The sequence below is a fragment of the Pelophylax lessonae genome (assembly GCF_965119305.1).
Source record: "Pelophylax lessonae genome assembly, chromosome: 8".
In the NCBI taxonomy this organism is placed as follows: domain Eukaryota; kingdom Metazoa; phylum Chordata; class Amphibia; order Anura; family Ranidae; genus Pelophylax; species Pelophylax lessonae.
In genome coordinates, this window is record NC_138775.1 from 45,766,195 (window position 1) to 45,792,652 (window position 26,458).

At 43.1% G+C, this 26,458-nt stretch overlaps 1 protein-coding gene across 1 annotated transcript in view; it reads right to left on the reverse strand.

Annotated features, from left to right (window-relative positions):
* Nucleotides 1-7,543: 7,543 nt before the first annotated feature.
* CFAP20DC (CFAP20 domain containing) overlaps nucleotides 7,544-26,458 on the reverse strand; it is a 476,046-nt gene continuing 457,131 nt past the window's right edge. Inside the window, exon 18 of the mRNA XM_082266497.1 lies at nucleotides 7,544-8,010. Within this exon, the coding sequence (XP_082122623.1) occupies nucleotides 7,898-8,010 (113 nt within the window). The 3' untranslated portion in view covers nucleotides 7,544-7,897. The remainder of the gene's footprint in view (nucleotides 8,011-26,458) is intronic.

Sequence of the window (26,458 nt, forward strand, 5' to 3'; positions counted from 1 at the left end):
TGTTGCCCCAGAGCTTTGCTGAATTTTGTGTGGGAAGAACAGACACAGGAGGAGTGTGCACCTGCAAGCTCAAACAGAGGATTGCAGAGATCTTAGAAGCAGCTTCTTCTTTTGAGGATGACAGATGAGAGTTGTGTGTTCTATGGGTCTGTCCACTGGTATCTTGTTTGCCACTGGGTTCAGGGTCTTCTTCCCTTCCACAGTTTAGCCACTACTTTTGCAACTTCTGTGGCAGATGGTATATAGTTATTGGCACCCTTTACAGATGCATTCACAGGGAAAGCACTGTATTCACTTTAGCAGCTTAGCTTACCTTGCTCCTCCACCCCCAGATCACCTGCTCTATTTTTACTATAGGTATTGAAAGGCAGCTGAGTTACTGCTGGAAGCAGGGGAAGGTGAAATGACTTTGAAAAGGACTTGGATGACTTCAGTTGTTCTTCTTTGAACTTTGAGTATGAATTGCTCTACAGTGCCTGCAGCTATAGAGGTCAGTGAGTGCTCAGAACTCAAAACTTGAATGTCTCTAGCTTGGTTACAGGTTTACGTTAAGCAGGTTGTGCTTGATGTGTTCCCTATATGCATTTAAAAGCTTTAATATGTAATTTGTCTAGAATGTGACTTTAAATGTAAAGGCATTTTGCCTAGGGATTACATATAGAAGAGCATAGGAGGGTACTCTCCAGACTTGTATAAAGTACTCGAAATTTCTACTTGAGTAAAAGTACAAGTGCTCGATCAAAAAATTACTTGAGTAGAAGTGGAAGTGCTCGCAGAAAAAGTTACTTAAGTAGAAGTACTAAAGTATTCAACATTTTTTTTACTTAAGTATTGCAAGTAGTTTTTTCAAAAAATTTGCTACTTAAGTACTAAAAGTAAAAAGTACCAGTAGTTTTGAAAAAAAATTTCTACTCAAGTACTGAAAGTAGAAGTACAAGTACTGTGTTATGTAGTTATTAAAGAAATAAGTCAAAAGTTTGAACATCATATTGTTTTTATTATTTCAAATGATTTATTCAAATGATTAACCTGTGTTTGTTAGTAGTTTCTTGATGCACTTTAAGCCCTGTAGCACCATTTATTTGTTTGTTTCATATTTTCTTTTTATTGGAAAGATTTGGTATAGCAGCTTTTATTATACACAGCCTTTATTTTCCTATGCGCTGATTTACAAAGAACATTATACACATTTTTTTGAGCTTTATGCAACCTGCCATCTACTGTTCTGGCAGTGGTAATTGTTTTAAAAGTAACGAGTAACTATGCAGCAAAAAAAAAAAATACTTGAGTAGAAGTATCGAAATCATCGAAAAAATGTAGTGAAGTAAAAGTAGAAGTAGGAGAAAAAAATTCTACTCTAGGAAAGTACAGATACCGCATTTCGGTACTTAAGTACAGTACTTAAGTAGTTCTACTTCGTTACTATACATCTCTGGTACTCTCACAACTGCCGTTTGCTATGAAAGGTATGTGTGGCTCTATTTGTATGGTGAAATTAAACTTTTACTCTGTCTGTAGTATTAAAGGTAGATATTTAAGTTTTGCTTGATAGAAACTGCTTAATGTACCAGGTCACACAAGGGACTAATTATAAGTGGTTATTATCTTGCTGACAGACAGGAACCATGACGAGCTTAATTAAAAACTTTGATGTGATTGGAGTAAAGCAAAGGTTATTTGGGGCTGTGGCGCTGGCGTTGGAGTGCTGCAGTTCTGAAACACGGTTTTACAGCGCGCAGTTGTGCACATTACCATTTAGCAATAATCATTATACAAGCCCTTGAGTATGTTATTGCTATGGTGATGACATTGTAGTCGAAGAGTTTAGAAGCTCTTCTACTGAAATACAGATCATGTATAAACAGCTCTGCAAGTGAAGGATGTTTAAATTTAGACCTGTCACCTTCTCGAGTCACAAGTGTAAGCAGCAAAGCACAAAAAGGAGGGTCTCATTCTGTAACTGGAGATACATAAACACATTCTACATCATGCCTGGATAACGATGACTGCGTCAAGATGGAATTTTGAAGGATTTCACGGTCCCTGTCCCCTGTGCTAATTGAAAATTGTGTTGTGTTACAATATGGTTAGTTTTAACAGCTGCAGAAGGCACGGCGATGATAAACAAGATCATTGCCTGCAGTTATTCCAAATAGGTTTTTGGTATCCTGTGTCATAGACTATACAAATGATTGCAAGTGTAGCGTGCGCTCTGACACGGCTCGTCAGAAAAGCAGTACTTGCGACTGCAGAAGCTCAAAAACATTTGGGACTTTGTATCCAACTAATCACAGAGGGGAAGCCTTGAAGGCAGAAATATGGAAGTTGCTGACTTGTTTTTAAAGGAGCAAGTTCTAGGCCTGTAGCCGTTGTTCTTGCTTCACTACTTAGTATGTTACTGACCAAAAACAGGTCTGAAGGTCAACATTCTAGACCTGACTTGTTCCATATTAGTCATTCACTAGATAGTGAAGCAAAAGTTAGGAAGACAGTCCCATAGCCAGCATTTTTTTTTAAAAAGGCTAGCCAAAGTTTGGACCTCACAGGTTTCTTTTAAAGTGCTGGTGCTCGTTGCTCTCGTTCCCCTGATGACGCGTATTGATGCAAAACATGTAGGCATGGGCTTAACTCATGAAGTCATCACGCCCACCGAGTGCTAGCTGGTGCAGCTTTTTTTTTTGAACCGTCACACCAGAGAGGCTCTCACTCCGTCAAATGGCCAGAAAGGAACCAAAAAACAAGGGAGCACAAAATAGTGTAACACTGCTAAAATTTTTATTAAATAAAAATACACCAAATTGCACTTACAAACATCTCGTGGTAAAGAGCGTAAACAGATGCAAAGGTAGGCTGTCAGCAGCGTGGCCTTGACGCGTTTCAGCATAAATGCTTTTTTCAAAAGATAGTGCCCTACCTTTTGAAAAAAGCATTTATGCTGAAACGAGGTCAAGGCCACGCTGCTGACAGCCTACCTTTGCATCTGTATACGCTCTTTACCACGAGATGTTTGTAAGTGCAATTTGGTGTATTTTTATTTAATTAACATTTTAACTGGTGTGACGGTTCATATCTGCTATTACCTCTTCACCTCAACATCAGTGACCTCAGTCATCCCTTCGGATTATCCATCCATTGTACAACAAACTGATTTGACTCATATGCTATATGTCATTTTGAGTCCTATCGTTCTGGTGAGCACATTATATCTCTATATCTTGTTGGTGTTGGGATCCAGTGAGCACTTCAATTATCACCGTTGTGGACTGTTTTTTTCACTTCACATATGGGACTGTTGATTTGATGTTCACTTTTATTCATTTTGCAATTTATTTGTATTTACCTTTCTTGGTTTATATATATACACGTTTATATCGCTAGTATTTATTAGCGCTGCACTTTTTTCCACATTAAGCATTATAAGAAGGGGGTCAAAAAATATTGACAAACATATACATACAATTTCATATACATGTTAAAATCAGCATTTTTTGCTAGAAAATTACTTAGAACCCCCAACCATTATACATTTTCTAAAAGTAGAGGCCCCGGAGAATAAAATGGTTGCTGTTGCATTTTAATGCAAAGTTTCAATAAAATATACACTTAAAAAAATACACCTAATGAATTTTGGTGCACACAAACAAACTATAATACCCAAGTAAATCGATAACAAACCTGTCAAGATTTAAAATTGCGCACAACCTTAAAATGGTGACAGTTTTAGGTATGGGACCTAAAACTGTCCATAGGTGATGCTTTAAAAGCCTTTACAGGTTATCAGTTTAGAATAAATTGTGAGTTAAGGCTCTTGAATTATTGCTCTCACTCTGATGTTTTCTGTTTACATATGCGTGCCAGCCTACGCACGTGTTTGCATTTGCGTTTATGCACAGGAAGATGGTGCTTTTTTTTTTTTTTTTAAATGTATTTTTTTATTATCTTATTCTTTTTGCATTTTTTTTTCATTTAACTTTATTGTTCTCGCACAAGTAACCGAACAGCCCTTGTGATAGCTTTGGGCAGACGACAGATACTTTTTATGGAGACATCAGGGGTCTGATGTCATTCCTGCCTTCAAAGCAGCTAATCAAACACAGATCATGTTTTTATTTTTTTGTCAGATATTTATAACATTTTGCATATTAATATTTTGCATTTTGCTTTTGAGTCCAGGTGGAGCCCAGTCAAACTTTGACATGTAAAACTTGAATTAGACCATTGCTTACAGAACTCAATAGGTCATCAGAGCCAGGGCCGGGACAAGGGGTGGGTAGGAGGGCCGGCTGCCCTGGGGGCAATGGATTATTGCAGGGATGGGGGCGCCCTTAACCCTAACTCTAAGGTAAGGGAGGGGGGGGGGCACAATTTGGCATATTTGCTGAATGACCTTGTCCCGCCACTGATCAGAGAGCACTCATGTTCCCTAATGAGATGACTTATCAGAATCCAAGGTTTTAATCAGACAAACTGTTATATGTTAAATTTTTACTTGTCAAACAAAGATCACGTATAAATGTAAAGTAAAATACAGATTTAAAACATCAGTTTTATAATTGTCTTATAAAACGACCAAATAAAACAAACCCAAACCAACAAAGTTTATCCTAACGCCTTAGAAACAGCAGATTACAGTGCCTGATGGAAGAACTGTCTCTGATACCCATAGTATCAATAACATTATTTCATTTACAGGGCAGTATGGGTGAATGAACATACTGTAGAATCTGATTGGTTGTTACGGTTCCTCCATTAGAAAACTATATAAAGGTATTGTCCTCAATAAAATTATCTGAAAAGCTATAACTTATACCAAACAGTGTATAACAATTAGCTATATCAACATATATACAATGGAATCCATAAAATTATCAGTCCAGCTGCAGGCCAAGGAACAACAGGACTACAGTAGTATATTGTCTAGAAACTTAATGGACATTCAGAATAATTTTAATTTGAAATGAGATTTTTTTTTTGTGAATATTAAAACATCTCTATGCAATATATGTGCAAATGAGGTTAAAGTATATCCATACATTCATTCTCTGCTTCAAAATATGACAGACAGGAGTAAGGCCCCTTTCACAATGTCTGTCCGTCGGACGGATTCCGTTTTTCTCAGCGGTGGAACTATCCGCCGATCCCCCAGGAGCAGGAGGATGACAGCTGTTCTCCGTGCTGTGTGCGGAGACAGAGCTGTCAGTTCCCCATACATCTCTATGGGGGAATCGGATGGGAATGGACCGTCGGTCCGTTCTCATCCGATCCCATCCGATTTGATCCGATTCGCTGGATGGATGGAAAATAGGGTTTCCATCCGTCCAAATTTGACGGATCGGATCGGATGTCAGCGGACATGTCTCCGCTGACATCCGATGCCCCATAAGGATGCGTGGGGGGACCGTTCAGATCCGCCATAAAAACGGACAGGCGGATCTGATTGGTCCGCCTGTGTAAAAGGGCCAAAGTGTTGTTATCAATGAGCCAGTCATCATGGCTTATAACATCATATAAAGGGGATCTCATTCAACACAGATGACTTTCATTAGTCCAGTACAAAGAAAACAATAAAACCAAGTTTCTCAATGGATTTAGCCTCGGTTCACACTAGGGCGACCTGTGAGGTGACCTGGTCGCCTCACAGGTCGCTGCAGGTCGCCTCCCATAGGGAAGCTGCGGACCCGTTCTAATAGGAGCGACACAAGTCGCTCCAACCTAGAAAAAGGGTCCGGAGCTTCTTTGGGGCGACCAGGAGGCGACCGCCATAGACTTCAATGTTATGAAGTCCGTGGCGGCCGCTCCGAGGTCGCGGCGCGCTCCTCGCACCGCGATCTCGGAGGTCGCACCGGGAAGTAGCGTCGCGGTAGTGTGAACCGGCGCTTAGAGTTATACCAAAAGTGTAAATTCTGATATTTTTAGGAACTTGACATTTGGTACTTTTTACATTTTACTTTTGTAAATGATACAAATGTACAATTTTCACAAATCAGATAGTGTTTTACATACATGAATGCCAATATACTGTATATAGTAAACCCGTGTTTTGCATATTCAGGGAAAGGCAAAAAGTCCACCTAAAAAAAAAAAGACTCAATGCTGCTTCTGACATTTAGGGGTCTATTTATAAAACATTTGTTGTTCTGAATGTCAGAAGCATTTGTGCAAACTGAACAAAATGTCCCCATACATTTTTTAATAGATTAATTCCTGTAACATTGGCTCCATCTAGTGGCCAAAATGCAGTATAGTATTCTGAAATATCTCAATGAGAAAATATGCCACATTTTGTCTACTAGATGGAGCTGATCATACAGGAATGTATCTATTAGAAAACAGGCAATTACATTTCCTCTAGCTTGCACATTTGGGAAAAAAAATATTTTATAATTAGCCCCTTAGTCACAAGAGCAGTGTTAATTTTGACGTGAAATTTTGAATTCGTTTTAGTCATAGATTTTTTTTTTTTTACTAAAATGCCATTATAGTTTTAGTTGTATTTTAGTCATCTGAATTGTTTTAGTTTTAGTCGTATTTTAGTCTACTAAAATCTCCAGTACATTTTAGTTGACTAAAATCGAATGGGTTTAGTTAAATTGTAATGCATTATTCAAGCATTTTTCTAAATATTTGAAACTCAATATTTACTCCGGGAGTAGAAATCTCATGACATGTTATTTTTTATGGTATTAAGGTTTGAACATGCACTACAGACACAGATTTACCCATTGTGAGGTATGACAAATGTTAATTTTGACATCTCATTTTGATTTTGTTTTAGTCATTTGACTAAAAGGCCATTTTAATTTTAGTCATCTGAATTGTTTTAGTTGTATTTTAGTCGACTAAAACAGTGTTAGTTTTGTTGCCAAAATTAACACTGCTCAGGAGGTTGGGAGTGAGATTTGGTGATGTTACTACCGGGCTGCTTACTGTTCTCCTTGCTGGAGGTTGGGAGTGAGATTTGGTGATGTTACTACCGGGCCGCTTACTGTTCTCCTTGCTGGAGGTTGGGAGTGAGATTTGGTGATGTTACTACTGGGCTGCTTACTGTTCTCCTTGCTGGAGGTTGGGAGTGAGATTTGGTGATGTTACTACTGGGCTGCTTACTGTTCTCCTTGCTGGAGGTTGGGAATGAGATTTGGTGATGTTACTACCGGGCTGCTTACTGTTCTCCTTGCTGGAGGTTGGGAGTGAGATTTGGTGATGTTACTACCGGGCTGCTTATTGTTCTACTTGCTGGAGGTTGGGAGTGAGATCTGGTGATGTTACTACCAGGCTGCTTGCTGTTCTCCTTGCTGGAGGTTGGGAGTGAGATTTGGTGATGTTACTATCGGGCCGCTTACTGTTCTCCTTGCTGGAGGTTGGGAGTGAGATTTGGTGATGTTACTACTGGGCTGCTTATTGTTCTACTTGCTGGAGGTTGGGAGTGAGATTTGGTGATGTTACTACTGGGCTGCTTACTCTTCTCCTTGCTGGAGGTTGGGAGTGAGATTTGGTGATGTTAATACCGGGCTGCTTACTGTTCTCCTTGCTGCAGGTTGGGAGTGAGATTTGGTGATGTTACTACTAGGCTGCTTACTGTTCTCCTTGCTGGAGAAGAGATGAAGCAAAGCCCTGTACCAAGATGGCTGCCTCCACACAGAGGCACAGTGCAAAAACAATACATGGTAAATCAGTAATGGGGAAGAGATCGGCTCAGGGAGACCATGGGCAATAATACTGACTGGTCCTTTCCTCCCTGCCTCACTTTTTGAGCTTCCAGAACTCAGTTTCTTTTTAAAGCACGGGACAGGGTGGATAAATATGTTACCGATCACTGCCTAAAAACAGAATGTAGCCAGCTTAAAAGCAATCTTGAAGGCACATTAGCCTTTTTTTTTTCTTTTACAATATTAACATGTTAAGCTAATTCGTAATATTTTCCAGTTTCTGGGTCGAAATAACAGTTCAGACACGGATCATATAACAAGGTCAGTATGTCCTCTTCTTCGTCAGCGCAAATTCCATCATCACCTAAATGATAAGAAATTTATATCAGATACAGTTCATGGTAAAGCATTGGTACTGTTTTGTGATATATTTGTATTCAGTTCACATTTTAAGTTAATATTGTAAAGTTGCATGCCAGTTATTTTTGATGTTACTTTAACATATTTCAGAAGGTCAGGGATGCCCCTTGTAGTAAATAGATATTTGTAAAGCAATGATTTTTCTACAAATGTGTATAAAACATTATTTTAAAAAGTTGGATACATTAAAAACCAAAAACTGCTATATAGATATATATATGAGTTTGGCTTTAAAAAGGCTGTACGTTTTCTTACAATAGCTAGAATCATGAACTGAAATCCTGTTTATACTTTTTAAAATGTAAATGTTAGAGCAGTAGTAAACCATCCCCCCCAAGAAAAAAATAAATAAAAATGAGGCCCCCTGCAGCGTTACATAGTTAGTGGATCTAGTGCAGCCAATAAAAGGAAAAAAAAAATACAATCCTATTTACACAATCCTATACCAGCAGTTGATCCAGAGGAAGGCAAAAAAAAAGCCCCCCAGCAAAGCATGATTTAATTAGCTCCAGCAGGAGAATAAAATCCTTCCTGATCCCCCAAGTTCTGGCATATTATACCATAATGCACTTCAGTGGCGGCTGGTGCTCGGCAATTTGGTGTGGGGGGGGGGCGTCAAACCAATGCACCCCCCCACAGACAGTCGGTCGATCCGTAGGCAGGCAGGCAACACATCCCCCCACCCAAATGCCCTGCCTCCTTACCTCCTCTTTCCTCCTGTCCGAGCCGGGGAGTGCTGGATGGCTGAGCCGCTGTGCTTCTCCTCCAGCCGTGTGTCTTCTGCCTCTTCCTTGCCATTGGCCAGTAAGATCACTTCTCCTTTTGGCCAATGGGGAAAGGGGTCTCACAATCCTCTTCCTGATTGGCTGGGAGGAGAGTCAGTGTGACCAATAGTGAATATTTATTCGCTATTGTCATACACTTGGGTGGGCTCAGGGCACAGTGCTCTGCGCCCCGAGTCCACCCTTTTTTGAAGCCTATTAGAGCCTCTGGCTTCAATCACGTGCTTCAAAAATAAGAAAATCCCCTATTGGAATCCATGCGTCCGGCGCCCTGCATGTAGATTAGGTTGCCGGACGCATGGATTGGGGGGGTGGCGCCCCTGCGCCCCCCAATGGATGGGCTGCCACTGATGCACTAGTATGTACCACATATGTGCTTACCTGCACAAGGAGCCTTTGGGTGCAGCAATGTCATGGCACCCTGGCATTTCCATTTTCCCTCCAGGTTCGAGGGCTCTGGCTGTATGAATGGCCAGGGCCGCAATGACATCACTCCAGTGCCCATATACCATCCCTTCAGAGCACATGTGCCGGTGAGATCACTGGCTGCATCCCGTGTGAATATCTCCTAAACAGTGCAAGTTTAGGAGACATCCACTGTACCGACATGTAAGCCTTATTATAGGCTTACCCGTAGGTATAAGTAAAAAAGTGGACTTTACTTCCACTTTAGGAAATAAATACATGGAGGATATTATTGGAAGAAATATTTTTTAACTGTAATGGTCAGAATTAATGAATGTTTGTTGTGCTAATTAGTCACCATTGTTTCACGATTTACCCTTTTCCCCTATAATAGGTTGCCCCCCCTTTTTTTTTCATTGGTTATTTGGTTCACATAAACAGCTTTGCTTAGAGGTAGGTTCTGTTTTGTGAACATAGTTCTGTTGGCACAGCATATAAGGTTCAATGTTGGCCCTTTATCTTGGCATTAGGTCTACGCTGTTTTCCTACACAAGATTTAAGCCTCTGCCGACAGTGTGCAGATTGCTTACTGTATAGTGCAATAAAGGTTGCCAGCAAGGACATATTTATACTTCTTGCCTCTTAGGCCAACTGTCTCTGCTCCTTACCCCAATCAAGTGGCTAGATAAGGGGCACACAGTAAAGACATGGAGGTTGAATGGAGAAACCACTTAGGTCTTCTATGTCGATGATTGCATATACTTGGATTATTTTTGACCCAAGTGGGACGAACAAAAAAAGATCTGTGCTTGTCATCTTAATAAAGGAGTCCCTGCTCAGCCTCAATACGCAGTTGATAATATGCTAAACAAGTAAACTAAGGTTGTTCATTTTCAATTACCAGTGTGCTGGCTTCCACTTAACATTCTGCTGTTCTGCAATGCCTTCACTGCCATGCACGCAACATAGATCTACAGGCCTTGAGGTGTTGTTTGTGGTATAGACCGTTTTCCATTTACACTCAAGCACCACCCCACACACTTATTCCTCTCCTTGCACAAAACCTTCATACCTAACCCATTAACATGACTCTGTTAGTTGGACACACAAAGAAGTTCCTGTAAAAGAACACAATTAAATATGCGGCTGTGCTACTGCCCATACCACTGATCTGTGTTCTCCATCACTACCAAAGAATCTTCCCTATCCAACATGTTGCTGGGTGTGTGGAATGCCTGCTACCCCTTACACGCTATGATTTCTTCCAATGGCTCCTACATCATTACTGTGTTGAGAAGTAACATAAAAAGGAGCCAAGTATATGACATTCCTGGAAGTGTCAGGAACAAGATTAGCACATGGTATGTAAGTGAGCCGCTTAGGGGAAGTGTAGTCCTGTGCCCGCTGCTCGGGAAGGAGCCCACCCACGCTCCAGACAATGATAGATAAGAGCTTAAGGTCCCGGGAGCCGAACATCAGAACAAGACCCGCTGTGCATGAACAAGTGGCAGTCTCAGCCTGGACCCCCCACCAGGCCATGCCCCAAATGTGTTTCACTCCACCCATTGGAGCTTACTCATGGGGATGAGGACAAGATTAGCACAGGCAATGGGACAGGCAACTTTTACAGAGATTTCTTTGCTATTTTTCTTTTTTTTTAAGCGACAGAGTCACTAAATATCACCTAACACATAACCCCTAAAGTGTCACCATCGTAGAATTCTAATTGTTTTTATTAAAGTGGGAAAGAGTTACAATTTATGTCTGGTTTTATTGTTGTCCATTTACCATTAGGGGATTCTCTTTCATTTAACTCAGTAACAACGGTTACAGGGACAGAAAGTGAGGGGGAGTCACTCCAATGGTCAGCCTGACAGTAACAAAAACCTAAAAAAGGTTTTATCCTTTACCAGTGTATAATCAATTTTAAAAACATTAAATGTTTCATTTGTAACCCCTGAAGTTTAACCGTAATGCTTATCTGAAACCTTTCTTGGAGTTAACACACTTATTACCACCAAAAGTGTCCTATGATGATCCCTACAGTGGCACCACTGAGATCATGGCACCAGAATGAAACAATCTGACTGCTGAAACTCTAAGATGCCGTGAAAATTGCAGTAACTGCTGCAATTTACCACTTGCTTGAGGAATGTGTTGAAATGTTCCCAATCAGAAGGCAGCCTTGGCCATTGCAAACAGCTGGATTAGGCTATGGTCTGTGGCTAGACGCAGGAAGATTGCACTGCTTATAATTGCCATTTGGATAATTAAAAAGCTGATAAGAGCTCACCAGCCATCACAATAAAGGCTGATGACTTCTTCGTTTTCTTTCCAGAGAAGTTTATATGGAAAATGATGCAACTAGGTTAGACAGGTTCTCCAAAAACAGATTCATTTCAGGTCCAGCAAATATAAAGGTACTTAAATAGCTTGAATGATACTTCACAAACATTTCCTAATTCACCAAATACACATTTTCCTAAATGGATATTGGCACAGAGGTGAATATGCAAACACGTGGTTATGTTTATATGTGGAATTGCTTGTGTGAAGGTTTGGGTAACAAGCAGAGTTAGTGTTAGTGTTAGGGTAGCAGGAAGGGTTAGTTTTAAGATTACAGGGAGGGTAGTGTTAAGGTAACAGAAAGGGTTAGTGTTAAAGTGGTTGTTAAGCCACTATATCAGGGGTCTCCAAACTTTCTAAACAAAGGGCCAATTTACTGTTCTACATGCTTTAGGGGGGCCGGAATGTGGCTAGTGGGTGTAGAAAAATGCCCCAGCATCAGAGCCCATCATTTGTTTTAAAATGAGAAATAGTGTCCTATTGAGAGCGTCAATAGGGGGAATGGTTCCCCATCATTGGTGTCAGTTGGTGGAACATTGCCCCAAGGGCCAGATAAAGGCAAGCAAAGGGCCACATCTGGCCCCTGGGCTGCAGTTTGGAGACCACTGCACTATGTGATCTTTACATCATCCTCTCTGTTAGATTACAAACTGTATCCTACTGCCTGTGCTTTATTTAAAAAAAAAAGTGGATTTCTACCTGTTTTCACAGCTCCGAGTGGTGATCATGTGTCTCCCGGCTCTCTTCTCTCCCTGTCTGACATATCCAGGGGGGCGGGGCCAAGAACTTCCTCTGACGTCAGCTGGGGAGGCGGGGAGGAAAGGAGGAGAGAGCCGGGAGCCATGCGACGGCCGAGCGGCGTTGTGAAAACAGGTAATAAAGCACAGGAACTAGGATACAGTTTGTAATCTAAAGCCCCGTACACACGTACCGAATATCAGCCGAACGATCGGCTGTCTTTTGTCCGGTGCTGTCCTGTCGGTTGAAAAGTGCAAAAGACTGCACACGAATTTTGTCGGCCAACAACAGCCGACTGCAGAAGTGATGTCATGTGATGGTTAACTTTCCGTGTGTTTTTTCTTCTCTGAGCATGCCCAGTCTTGCTCATCTGCTGTTTATCGGCCGAATTCTGTACTGACTGGCGAACAATCGGCCGTTCTGGTGTTGGCCAACAAAAATTTTAATGCCTGCACACCAGATTCTGTTCGGCCGAAAAGTCGCAGTCGGTTGTCGGAAGCATCATACTAACAAGCCGACAATCGGCTGATCGGTCGGCGGCCGAATATTTACGGCCGACAATCGCTACGTGTGTACGGGCCTTAACAGAGGGGATGATGTAAAACATAACATAGTTTTGTAGCAGCGGGGAGGGGAGCAGAGTGGCAGTATTGAGCTGACAGGCAAAGAGGGGAGGGGGGAGGAGGACAGAGGGAGACAGAGGAGAGCTGCAGATAGCTGCAGAGGATGGAGACACATATGCTGACCATGGTGTCAGGGCTCAGCAGCCATGATATACCATGGTCAGTGTACAGGAAGGAGGGTAGAAACTGGCAGGATCAGCCAGGTATTTTAGGTGATACGAGGGGCCAAATTACACAACACAAGCAATGTGCTGTATATCATACTTTAAAGGAAACAGGATCTGTTTTTTTTTAGGGTAAAAAATGCTTTCCGGTTACAGGGAGGGTTAGTGTTAAGGTTACAGGAAGGGTTAGTGGTAAGGTTACAGGGTTAGTGTTTAGGGTACAGGGACGGTTAGTGGTATGGTTACAAGGAGGGTTAGTGGTAAGGTTACAGGGAGAGTTGGTGTTAAGGTTACAGGGAGAGTTAGTGTTAAGGTAACAGGGAGGGTTAGTGTTAAGGTAACGGGGAAGGTTAGTGTTAAGGTAACAGGGGAGGGTTAGTGGTAAGGTTACAGGGAGAGTTAGTGGTAAGGTTACAGGGAGGGTTAGTGCTAGTGTTACAAGGAGAGTTAGTGTCCTCCTTTTGCCTGTTACTGAAATCCTGCATCAGCCTTGCCTTGAATTCAAAGCCTTCAATCCCGTTGAAGACGTGTGTCATCTAGTCATTTATGTTTATACAGCCCTTAAGTGTTCCATGGGTATTTGCCCACATGCATGCCCATGCCCATATTTCGCTGGTGTAGCACTGCCCCCTAGAGCAGTGTTTTTCAACTCCGGTCCTCAGGGCACACTAACAGGCCAGGTTTGCAAGAAAACTGAAATACATCACAGGTGATATCATTTGCTGCTCAGTGATTGCAGTATACTAGTCTGCATCTCCCCAAGGTAATACTTAAAATCTGGCCTGTTAGTGTGCCCTGAGGACCGGAGTTGGGAAACACTGCCCTAGAAGACTGCTGAAGAATGACACTTTTGGATTCCCCTGGGTTACCCATAGCAACTGCTTGCAGAAATCTTAATACTTTAAGTTCTTGGCTCAATCAATGATCCGTCTAGGGGTTGTTGTTTTTGTTGTTTTATTTGTATTGGGATAGGAGAAGGGATGAGTGGGATACTCTAACTGTTAACTATTCACACTTCAGAGGACTTCTAACTTGAGAATCTGGCAAGGCCACTACTTCATCCTGCCACTTGAATGAAGATGAGGTAATTGTTCCTATTTGTGTTTCTCTTCAGGGTACTACCCCAGTACCCCCTTTCTCTGTTCTAGCTGACACCCATACACTGACTCTACACTTCGGAGTGGTCCCCTTCCTGGGCAGACCCCTGGGCAAGATCCTCTGTACTCACGATACTGTTTTTACATATTCTCGCAGTGCCCCAACTCCTCCAGTCAGCTCCCCTGGACCTCTGGGTTCAGCCTCACACCAATGGCTCACCAGGCCGACTGCCTGTGACCATCACCAACTGCAGCAGAAGAGGAGGCAGCCGCCGCCCTCCTTCTGGGACTTTGTTTCCCGACAAAAGACCTCTACCTCATGTGCCCGTGGCTTTGAATACCCTGCCCCATAATGCACCAAGACCAACTGTCTGTGCCAATCCCTGGGGCAGCCTGTGTGTCATTGGTCAGGTTTCCTCCAGCATCCAACGTGGCTCCCCATTGGATCAGCTGGGGACACTCCCTGAGACCAGATGAATCACACACTGGGCACACTGAACAGACCTAACTACAGATCCTGTTCTCTGTTAAGCAGAGTGCAATATAGATTTTGCTTGCTGCTCCTCTGATAGGCAGAGCCAAAACTATACTCACTGCCTAGCACCTAGGAGGGTGCTACACTGGAAAACTCCCAGGCACACCTTTTATGAATTTGTTCAATGCACACACATTAAAGTGAGTAATGTTAAGGCAGATCATTCATTTTAAATGGAAGGTCAACACAGCCCAGTGTAGCTAAAACTGCATCCTTTTTATAGAAAATGAAGGACTTAGTGGAATGCTGCAGTGCAAATAAATTACACTGCAGCTTACTAATGCATGTAACCCGCATTACATCAATGCAATTGTGTAAAAACTTAGCCTAAGTGCCATAAAGGGAAGTGTTTCTAGCCTCTGGTTCTTGTGATTCTTCTGATTCCCGTTGATGACGTTAAAGCTTGCCCTTCACAATAATTCCTGTCTGATGCTCGCCTTGTTTGTTTGATCTCTGCCTTGCCCTTTTGCTTGTATGCAACCACAGTCTCATCCCTCATTTTTGTACTTTATCCTGTTTCTGACAACTGTGCTCATCCCTGGGTATATCTAGGGATTGCAACCTGAGAGTGATTCTACAGCAAAGTCTATCACTCACTGTTGGATGCACTGATTCATACAAGGTGGTTCTTTAGATTGTGTGCATGGGCCCCATTTAGGGCCTACATTTATCTGGCATTGCTGAAAACCCATGACCAATGTGACAGTTCCTTTTAGGAATAGATATAAAGAGATGGTGTAAGGTTTGGAGGAACATGGAGGTTTGGTTTTAATGGTTTAAGAACTAGAGATTGTTAAAAGTGTTTGTTACCCCAACACTTCATATTCCTGATATGTGCCTGCTGTACCATGAACTTGTATTAGAAAGTCTCCTTTTCTCTTTGTATTGCTTCCTTTGTGTGAAATCCCAGGTCTTCCTGCTAGTCCCCTTGCTTTTCTGTTAACAATTGACCGCACTAGGCAAGGAGAGCACATCATGGTCAGTTCTCTAGCTATGCTGGAAACTCTGCGTGCTCTCCTCCAATAATCAGACTTGTCCTGAACATGCACCCGCTGCACAGCTTTCACTGGAAAGCTCAGTGTGCTGCTGCTTTTCCTCCCCCAACTCTTATGCAGCTGAGAACAGAGGGAATGTGATCACTTACAGAAAAGGGAAAACAGGTATTTATAATTTATTTTTATATTTGTCCAAAAATGTTTTGTCTTTCAAATCTATTTTAAATTGAATGGGCTGTTTTACAAGTTGATCATTTAGAATCACTTTAAGGTTGTAGGGAAGGTTACCATTTTTTCAGGGAATTTCACTAGCTACTCAATTTAATGTAGTCAAATGAGATAACAGGCTATTTCCAATGGATTGCTGTGTTTCACTGCATTCTGTACATCCTTATTTATCATTTATCCTGACGATTCTTTCCTTAATAAGCCAGTAGCATTTCCATGACATGCTTATATTATTTTTGTTTAGAAGGTGATGATTTGTTCCATTCAGAAATGCTTTTCTGTTAGAACAGAGGTACCTTCGCTCCTAGGCTGACAGGTGTATGATGTATTGAGTCTAGGATGGAAATGGACTTGGGGGTACTGGTAGACAACAAGCTTGGCAGTGGCATGCAATGCCAAGCCGCCGCAAGCAAAGCCAACAGAATACTGGGATGTATAAAAAAGGGGATTCACTCCAGAAATAAAGAGATTATTCTCCCACTCTACAAGACTCTGGTCCGGCCACATCTGGAGTATGCTGTCCAGTTCTGGGCACCGGTCCTCAGGAAGGATGTGCTGGAATTGGAGAAAGTCCAGAGAAGGGCAACAAAAATAATTAGGGGAATGGAGGACATCAGCTATGAGGAAAGACTACAAGCACTGAACCTTTTCTCTCTGGAGAAAAGACGATTGAGGGGGGATATGATATCAATGTACAAATACTGTACTGGTGACCCGAGCATAAGGAACAAACTATTCAGAGAAAGGAGATACAATAAGACACGTGGCCACTCACTAAAACTTGAGGAAAGGCGGTTTAACCTTAAAGTGCGTAAGGGGTTCTTCACTGTAAGAACGGTAAGGATGTGGAATTCTCTTCCACAAGCAGTCGTATCAGCAGGGAGCATTGATAGTTTCAAAAAACTATTAGATGGACACCTTAAAGACCACAACATACAGGGGTATACAATGTACGGTTAAAGCAAACACACACATCATAGGTTGAACTGGATGGACTGATATCTTTTTTCAACCTCACTAACTATGTAACTATGTATTTTGGATGGTTGTATTTTAGGTTATCTGACAATAAAATATAGTGCATTACATGAAGCAAGCAAAATAAAATGTAAAAACTAAAAGCTATAACACAAGAGGACTTTAGAAAACAACAATTTTCAAGGCTACAGTTTATTGAAAGAAGCATTAACTGATGATAGGGCCATGGATACAGCTCCACAAAAATATCACTTCTGCATACCAGGGGGCAAGGTGACACATTCTCGCTGGCACTGCCACCAGCTGTTGGCAGGATATCATTTTAAAGTTCCAGATTAAGGTCAGAATGTTGATTGTGGAAACCACTGGTCCTTAGATTTTATTGCCAATAACCCTTCAATCCAAACTTAACTGACAGCCTCTGGATATGTGTAATGGAGCAAGCTTACAGCAAACAGAACATTTAGCCATAAAAGTACGCTGTCAGACTTGCATTAAATCACTAAAAAAACTTAGCACAACTAAAGCAACCAAAATTGTTTTATTTAACCCGTTATCATCTACCAGTAGCAACAGACCTATGCTCTGAAAAGCTGAACTGCTATATTAAATCATAGATCATAAACATGAGTATTTTTATGAGTAGACACATTCTAATACAGTTATAACTGTGTAGGCACCATAACTCTTTTGCTTAGTTTCAGAAAAGTTATTTCCTAACTTTTTAACAACTTTTTAAAAAGTTCTATCATGTGACAATGCATCCCTTTTTCCCTTTTTCCTGATGGGGGGGGGGGGGGGGACATAACACACTGTGCCTATATTCCATAGTCTGTTCAGCCTGGGGCATGATGCAGGCTTTGCTTGAGCAGGGGCCCTGTGTGTAGCACCCTCCTGGTCAGGTGCTAGTTAAAAGCAGTAATAGCATGTGGTTGTTCTTCTACTTATCAGCAAGCAGGATTTTTAGTTTTAGTTTAGTTTTAGTTTAGTTTTAGTTTAGTTTTTAGGTCTCCGCGTGCAGCAGTTGTGGTCCGATTCCAGGATTCACTGCCGGGGACGGAACGGCATCGGTGAGATCTTGGCCGCATACCATCCGGTCATCTCTATTCGTTTACATGCCTGGTTTTTTATATTGACATGTGAGTGTAATGTGATGGGGATGGGATTTTTTTATCAATAAAATTGTTAGTATTAGATTACTGCCCTATGAGCGTTTTTCCTTTATACACACATGTGATGCTGCTTGGAGTACTGCAGTTTACATTGGGTATTCCTCGAGTGTGAGACTTTGGAACATCTGCCGATGTGTAGCATTCAGTGGAGTGATCCGGAGTCTACTATTTCTTTTGAAGGCTTAACGATCTCAAGCCTGTGGTGAGTGTTGACTGCCTAGGGGGTCACGTGGTGTGGTGGAAGTTTTTGTTCTCCCAATCATTTCTTCACGCCGTGGTGATGGGTCATCCCTCTGGAGCAGTTTGATGGACTGTTGTATATATAGTACATCCTTCTCACCTATTTATACATGCAGCGATATTTCATGTATAATCTTTAAGCGCTGCTTATGTGGTTACTTATTGTGTCTAGACTGACTTTGAGGGTATTCACATCTTTTATATCAGGATTTTTAGTTTTGCCTGTTACATGTGACCATGTGTGATTCACTTGGTCTGAGGGAGTGTCCCCACTGTATCCAATAGGGAAGCCTATTGGACAGTGGAGGGAACCCAGCCCGTGACACACAGGCTTTTGTGACGGTCCCAGTGGGAGGGCACAACCACAGTGTATCCTGGGATAGGACATAAAAGCCAGAGGCACATGTGACAAGGGTCTTTGGGCAGGAAGCCAGGTCCCAGGAGGAGGGTGTCTCTCCTCCTGTCAGCAAGGATATTGGCCACAGGCAGTCGGCCTGGTGAGCCAGGGTGTGGTGCTGAGCCAAGAGGTCCAGGATACTGATGGTGGAGTTGAAGGCAGATCTGCCTGAGAAAAAACAGTGTCCATGAGTTCCAGGGAGCCTGCCGGGGTTCTGCCCAGGAAGGGGACCACTCCAGTAAGGTCAGAGGACAAGGGCTAGCACACATGGTCAGTTGCAAAGGGGGTGCCAAGTAATTTCCTGAAGAGTAATTTACAGAATAGTTCACCCTTCATATATTCACTTCAGTGGCAAGGCAAAGCAGCAGCCTTGCCACACTCAATCCAGTGAGAAGTCCTAAAAAAATGTGCATAGTTGTCAAGTTGGAGTATCCCACTCATTGCTTCTCCTATCCAAGTTCCTAAATAAATACAAAAAACCAAATCCCCTGGAATGTTCATTGACTGAGCCGAGTGTTAAAGGTGCCAACATTTAACAGACTGTTGCTATGAGTAACCCAGAGGACTCCAATCTAAGCAGCTCCCATGGGGGCAGTGCTACAGGTGTGTTCAAGAGGCAGGCTGTGATTGGGAGGAGGTGTGTGCCAGAGGAAGATTGTGATTGGTTGGGGGGGGGGCATAGTGGTTAAACAAACTACCCAATACAGGCATGCTGTATGTATGTACAGTGTTCTGTACCTCTTAACAGTCAGCCAAATGATATAAACTGGCCTTCCACCAATTCTATGACCACTCTGTTCCTAACATACTGTTTTGTATATTGGAACATTACAGCTCGAACTTTAGACAGAGTTCATCATTGCTTGTTGATAGTTGGACCTACTTGTTTTTTTTATATCATGAAACTTATTTTTATATATAATCTTTATTTAAATATTTTTTAACTTAGTACAGACATGTCACAATTAATAAAAAGGTTTTCTAAGGTAAATACGTTAGTTAGTATTTCTTTCGACATGTAATTTACTTAGTATTAATAATGAAAGCAACTAAGTCTATACATAAACTGAGAATTACTGCTCAGAGAATTAGAGTTAAAGAGGTTGTAAACCTCAGAAAGAAAAAAATTAAAGAAGGAAAAACCTGAAAGACAAAGGCATAATGAGCTAGTATGCATAGCATATGCATTATGAAATACTTACCTTAGAATGAAGCCCCCGCAGTGCTGCCGACTCATCGGTAACACGGCAGACATGTTCTGCTTCCTGGTTCGTGTCCTCCGGCCATCTGACATCACTCCCGCGCATGCGCACGAGAGCTGCCGTTCACGGCACCGGTGGCCGTTCCTTCAGAGCGCATGCGCCTATGACATCATCGGTTGCATGTAAATATCTCCTAAATGGTGCAAGTTTAGGAGATAGTTACATTACCTAGAGGTAAGCATTTTTATAGGCTTACCTATAGGCCCACATCATTAAGGTGGGTTTACAACCTCTTTAAATACAACCCCTGGCAAAAAGTATAGAATCACCACTCTAAAAATGTTTATTTAATTGTTTCATTGTGTAGAAAGAAAAACTATCACAGACATGCCTCAAAACTATTTTCATTTAACATTCCAACCTTCTGTCTTTAAAGAGATTGTAAACTCGGTAAAAAATTTTTTTTTTTCTACAACCTGAAAGAGAAATACATAATGAGCTAGTATGCATCGCATACTAGCTCATTATGAAATACTTACCTTAGAACGAGCCCCCGCCGTGCCGTCCGCTCACCTCTATGACGGGCGACATGTCTAGTCGCCCGTCTTCCGGGATCGCGGCATCCGGCCATCTGATTGGCCGGAGCCGCGGTGACGTCACTCCCGCACACGCGCGCGGGAGCCGACAGTCACGGCACGGGGCATGCGCCGGTGACGTCACTGGATGCATCAAAGGTAAATATCTCCTAAACGGTACATGTTTAGGAGATATTTACAGTACCTATAGGTAAGCCTTATCATAGGCTTACCTATAGGTACAACTTCCCAAGGAGGGTTTACTTCCTCTTTAAGAAATATAAAAAAATAAAAAAAAAGAAAAAAGGTAGAAAACTAGACAATTGAAACTGTATTTGCAGTTCAAGCAGTGGAAAAGAATATGGAATCACTCAATTCTGAGGAAAATATTCTGGAATCATGAAAAAGAAAAACACTACAGTACACCACTAGTACTTTGTTGAACCACCTCTGGCCTTTATTACAGCTTGAATTCTCAGAGCCATGAATTTAACTATCGGCATGGGAAAGAAATTGGCTGCACCCCTCCGCTGGTACAATAGATTTAGTGAAACATGTATAAAACTGCCATCAGGACAAGGACACAAAAGGGTTGACGCGTTTCACACTGACAACGTGCTTCTTCAAAAAACTGAGGTTTTGAAGTTTCACACTTTTTAATATCAGTGTGAAACGCATCAACTTGACCATGGTCTGTGTCCTTCTCCTGGTGATAGTTTTATACATGTTTCAGAAAATCTATTGACCGATACAGGTGTGCAGCCAACTTCTTTCCCAAGTTTTATACACAGATGCGAGCCGGGGCTAGCACCCAGTCCCAACTTTCCTCTCTGTTTTCCCTTTAACTATCGATAAACAGTATTTTTCATCAATCCAGCTCCAACTTTCTCTTATTGCAGTTGTCAGATTGAATCAGCACTGGATACCCCTGTAGACAATTTGTCCAATGATCTATACAAAGTCTGATCGCTCGGAGCTCCAGTACATTGAATGGCAGTCTGGACTCTTCCTGAGACCAGACCCCTTGAGCACAATCTATGCCGAGGACACCTCCCCACCCGAACAGGTGCATGCATGTACGAAGAGACGACCGTCTGCTGGTCAGCAAAAGCAGAATCGCCTCCTGCAACTTTTGAAGCTTCTCCTGAGGAAGAAACACTCTGGCTGAGGACGAGTCCAGAGTCAGACCCAGATAGATTAGGCTTGTGGACAGAACCAGGGCAGACTTCTGAAGATTCAGAATCCAACCAAACTCCCTCAGCGTTTGCAGAGTAATCTCCAAGTTGTCCAACAAGGCAGACGAAGACTCTTCTCAAAAAAGCAGATCGTCCAGGTACCCAAGTACTGCGATACCCTACTGACGCAGTAATGCTAGAACTGGGGCCAACACTTTTGTGAAGACCCAAGAACCGAAATCAAAGGATAAAGCCATGAATTTATAATGCTCCTCGCCCACGGAAGAAACGTTGATGGACAACAGATATTGGGATGTAAAGGTAGGCATCCTTGATGTCGATGGAGGCGAGGAAATCCCCCTGATGTAGGGACGCCACCACCGTGCGCATGGACTCCATGCGGAACTTCTGTACCCACACAAAGCAGTTTAGCGCCTTGAGGTCCAGTATTGGGTGCACCTTGTCCTCCTTCCTGGGAACTGTAAACAGGTTTCAGTAAAAACATTGAAAACGCTCCGACTTGGAGCCAGAACAATCACCCCTTGAAGTAACAAATCTTGCACCGCCCCATAGAGATCCTTTAAGTGGTCTGGGGATAAGTTCAGGTTGGAAGAGAAGAACCTTTCCGGAGGAAATGATCGAAACTCGATCTTGTAGCCAGAGTGAATGACTTTGTGGACCCACTTGTCCTGTTTCAGGGAGGTCCACAGATCCGGAAAGCAGCGGAGATGTCCCCCCACCCCAGATACGGGTGAGGGCACCCCTTCATGTGGAGGAATTTTTGTCTGCAGGTCTGGCAGCACTTGTTCGTTGTTTTCCCAACCAATACTTTTTGGAACCCCCAGCAGAGGTCTGAAAGGGCTTGGATCCCTTGTCTTGAGACCCTGAGGGATGAAAAAGTCGCTTGTGAGGTGAAAAGGAGGGTCCCCGTCTGTGACAGGACTCTTTACCTCTGAAAGCCTAAGGAAGAAGACTACTCTTACTCCCTGTGAGGCCCTTGATGAGGTCATCCAAGGAAGCTCCAAACAGGCGATCCCCCACAAATGGAAGATTAGACAAGGCCTTTTTAGAAGCCCAGTGCGCAGACCAGCATTTCAGCCAGATAATGCGCCGCAGGACCACTGCTGAGACAGACAGTCTAGAAAGCAGGGGAGCGGCATCCAAAGAGGCGTCACAGACAAACTGTAGCCCTTAGACCAACTGATCTGCCAGCTCCACCGAGGCAGGGAGGAGCTGCTTCTCCTCCAAGTCCTGGCGTGAAAGCTTAGTCCACTCAGTCAGAGTTTTCGACACCAGGGCAATAGTAATTACCGGCCTAATCGCTGACCAGCAACAGCCACATATGGCGGGCCAGAGCATCCACCCTCTTATTAGCTGGACCTGTAAAGGCCAGGGACTCCTCAACCGGAATGAAGGTAGCTCAATTTGACCTGGAAACCAGTGAGTCCACTACAGATTGAACCGCCCACCTGTAACGCAGTTAATCCTCATAAGGATACTGCAAGCAAAAACGCTTAGCAACCATTGCGTTTTGGAAAACCCCACTGTTTTGTGACAATGTTGTCAAGGTAAGGGGAAAGAGGAACACCCTTGCTGCTTTGGAGGGCCTGTGGGTGCCAAAAGTAACCGGTGCCTCTGACGCGGCATCAACCGCAACCTCAATTTTTAACGTTTCACGCACTGACACAAACAGTGCAACCACCAGCGCCTATTTAAGCACGGCTAGAGGAGCAGAGGAATCATCCTTTACTATCTGAACACTCAGGGTGCGTGGACCCAGACGCAGTAGGGTCACTATATACTAAGCTCACCCAGAAAAACATAATCAGGGACACCGCCCAAGGGCCCACAATGGACCACTTATCGGACTCCGCAAAAAACAAGGGGGTCTCCCTCCATAGAGGGCATAATAGGACATAGCCCCCTTAAAAGGGGGCTGCCCACTGTGACGCGGAAGCTCAGGCAGGGTACCCTCCTAAAACAAGGCAGGTATCCCACACAATAATGGTGGTAAGGCTGTCATTATGTCATTAAAAAAATTAAGCACCCCCACAGCACTAACCCTTCCAAGGGAGGTGCCAAGCTGACCACATGGCCTAGCAGGCTGCAAGCCGTGGCCTAAATTTTTGTGGAGGCCCAGTCGCAATTGCATGGATCCTAAGCCCTGCAGGTTCCTAAAAGAAGAGTGGGGGCTTCAGCTACATACACTGAGGCCGCCCCCCAATGACGGCGCCCAACTCGGCCGCACGGCCTAATAGGCCGCAAGTCGCGGCCTAAATTTTTGAAGGTGCCCAGCCACCAGGATGCAAACCCCAGCAGAGCTGACCACTCAGGGGCAGTGGAGGGGAAGGGGGATGCCCAAATTGGAGGCAGTGGCATCAGCCACCCTCACAGGGGCCGCCTCACATAGTTTCCAGTGAGTAGGCCGCAAAGCAGCGTGCTAATTTTTTGGGCCGGATCCGGCCACGTGAGGCGCATATCCGCGGAAGTAAAAACATCTGCTCCCCCAGCCCAACAACCACCTCAGGGAGCCCAGAGGACATCCCTGCCCTAGTCTCGAACCCCCAGAGTGACAGGGAACCCTACTCAACCCCCCCGTTGAGCCCCAGGAAAACCCGGTCAGCAGCCTGGTCAGCAGCAACTTCAACCAGCCCCCCTTCAGAGAATGTGGCAACAGCCAGCTCATAACCTCACCCAGGGAGGGGAGGAAGGGAGGGTGTGAGGGGCCCAAAGACCCACAGTGACTGAAAATTTTAGAGGGGCTGGGGGGAAGGATGGGAACCAGGGGGTCTGACCATCCCTGGGAGGGGCCCACGTCCACCCCAAAACCCTCCAGGGGTAGTGGGGGGACAGCTACTTACCACACCAGGAACAGGGCGGGCACTGCTCCGGACAGGAAACCGCTCCATCGTAATGTGGGTGCTGTTGGCCAGGGGGAAACACTGTGACTCGGGCCAAAGCCAGTTCATATGCGTCCTTGCGAGACGTTTAACTCACAGGTCAGACCCCGTCCAGTGGAGCTATGTCACAACCGACCCAGCATGGAGCTGTGGTCTGCACACCCTCGTGGGACTGGGGGGGACTGGGGGAACCCTAGGGATCTATGTTATCCAGTTTGTCGCCCAGTCCAGCACTTGATTGTAGCTTTCACAGGAACAAAATTCCATGTAAAAAGAAAAAATATGCCAGGACCTGAGATCCCAGCAAGGAACTAGGTCCTTACTCCTGGCTAGGCAGAAAAAAAACTGAATACCTATAGCAGGAAGTGGGAATATACCCCCAGGGACTGCCCTATGGGCGTGTTCAAGCTTTTTCTCTGCCTAGTGTTCTACACCTGTAGGGGGCAGTATAACCCTACGGTCAAGAAGATGAAGAGCTGTGTCCATCAATGAACGGAAGAGAAAAAAAACTTTTTTTTTTTATTGCGTACCAAGTTAAATTATTATATGTCCTTTAAAAACATTTAGGTATTTAGGTTGGCAAATTATTCACAGAGTTATAGTCACTCATGTTGACACTAATAAATTAGGCCTCGGAACCCAGGCTTCAATGACTACTGGCCATGAAAGGGTTAAGCTGCATCAAGTTGCTTTCACATTCTTATTGGCATTCCTAATGTGAAAAATCATGTACATAAGACCCAAAGTATTACTCCTGGTTGGCGACCTTGGATTACTTTTTGAAAATGCTGTTTATTCATGTTTTGTTTTGTTTTAACTGTTAGTAGGTGTATTTTCCTCCTCATTAAATCTTAAGAAAGAGTTCGTTTTGGTGCAATATTCACAGTTGAATCAGCATCCTCTCTTATCTTCTGTGTACGCTACCGAATCTGTTTTAGCAATAGGAAAGAGCGAAACCACATTGATGTAGAAGACATTTAAAGGTCAATAAATGATAATAACTCAGGGGAACACATCCTGTTTTTAGCAATTGGATGTATCAATACGCATTAAACATGAGGGAAAGTGAATGAATTCAACTTTTATCATTTTACTTTATTCATTGTTTCCAGCAGAAAATTAATGTAGACCTAGCTGATATGCAAATGTAGTCCTTGGAACACTGTATTAATATAAAATATTAGTTCTCTAACTAAATGAATGGATAATGGCATGAATTATATTTCAATGTTATTTGAAATGATGTTGGACAAAAGAAAAGTACTTTTTTATATGCGGAGATACTTGGGTTTCTGAACCCTCCTCGTGTACTTTGCTAGCTGCTCTGCCGAAACCAACCTTGACTTTTCACCTCTACATATGGGAGCCATTAAATGCAGTAGCTAACCCTCTACCTTTATACATTGAACTTATACTTTATATTAAACTTATTAAAATAAAGTGCTGACTAAGGCTGGATTCGCATTTTTCTGTGTGCATTGAAGCACACATGGTTTCACATACGTGTCAGGGTGAATGAGCCTATATATCTTCCTTTTCCTTTTCACAATAAAATGCAGCACGTTGATATAAACTAGCCATTTAATTTCTACTTGACATGCATTTTCATGCAGCAAAATGCTAAAGGTTTGTTGCATCAAAACGGATAAGTGTGATAAGACCCAACAGACATCACAAGATGCCTCTTATTTCCTTCACCTAACCTCCGGAAGAGTTACCCTCCTTCATGACCAGGCCACTTTTTGCGATATGGCACTGCGTGACTTTAACTGACAATTGTGCAGTCATGTGATGCTTTACCCAAATAAAATTTCTGTTATTTTTCCCCACAGATAGAGCT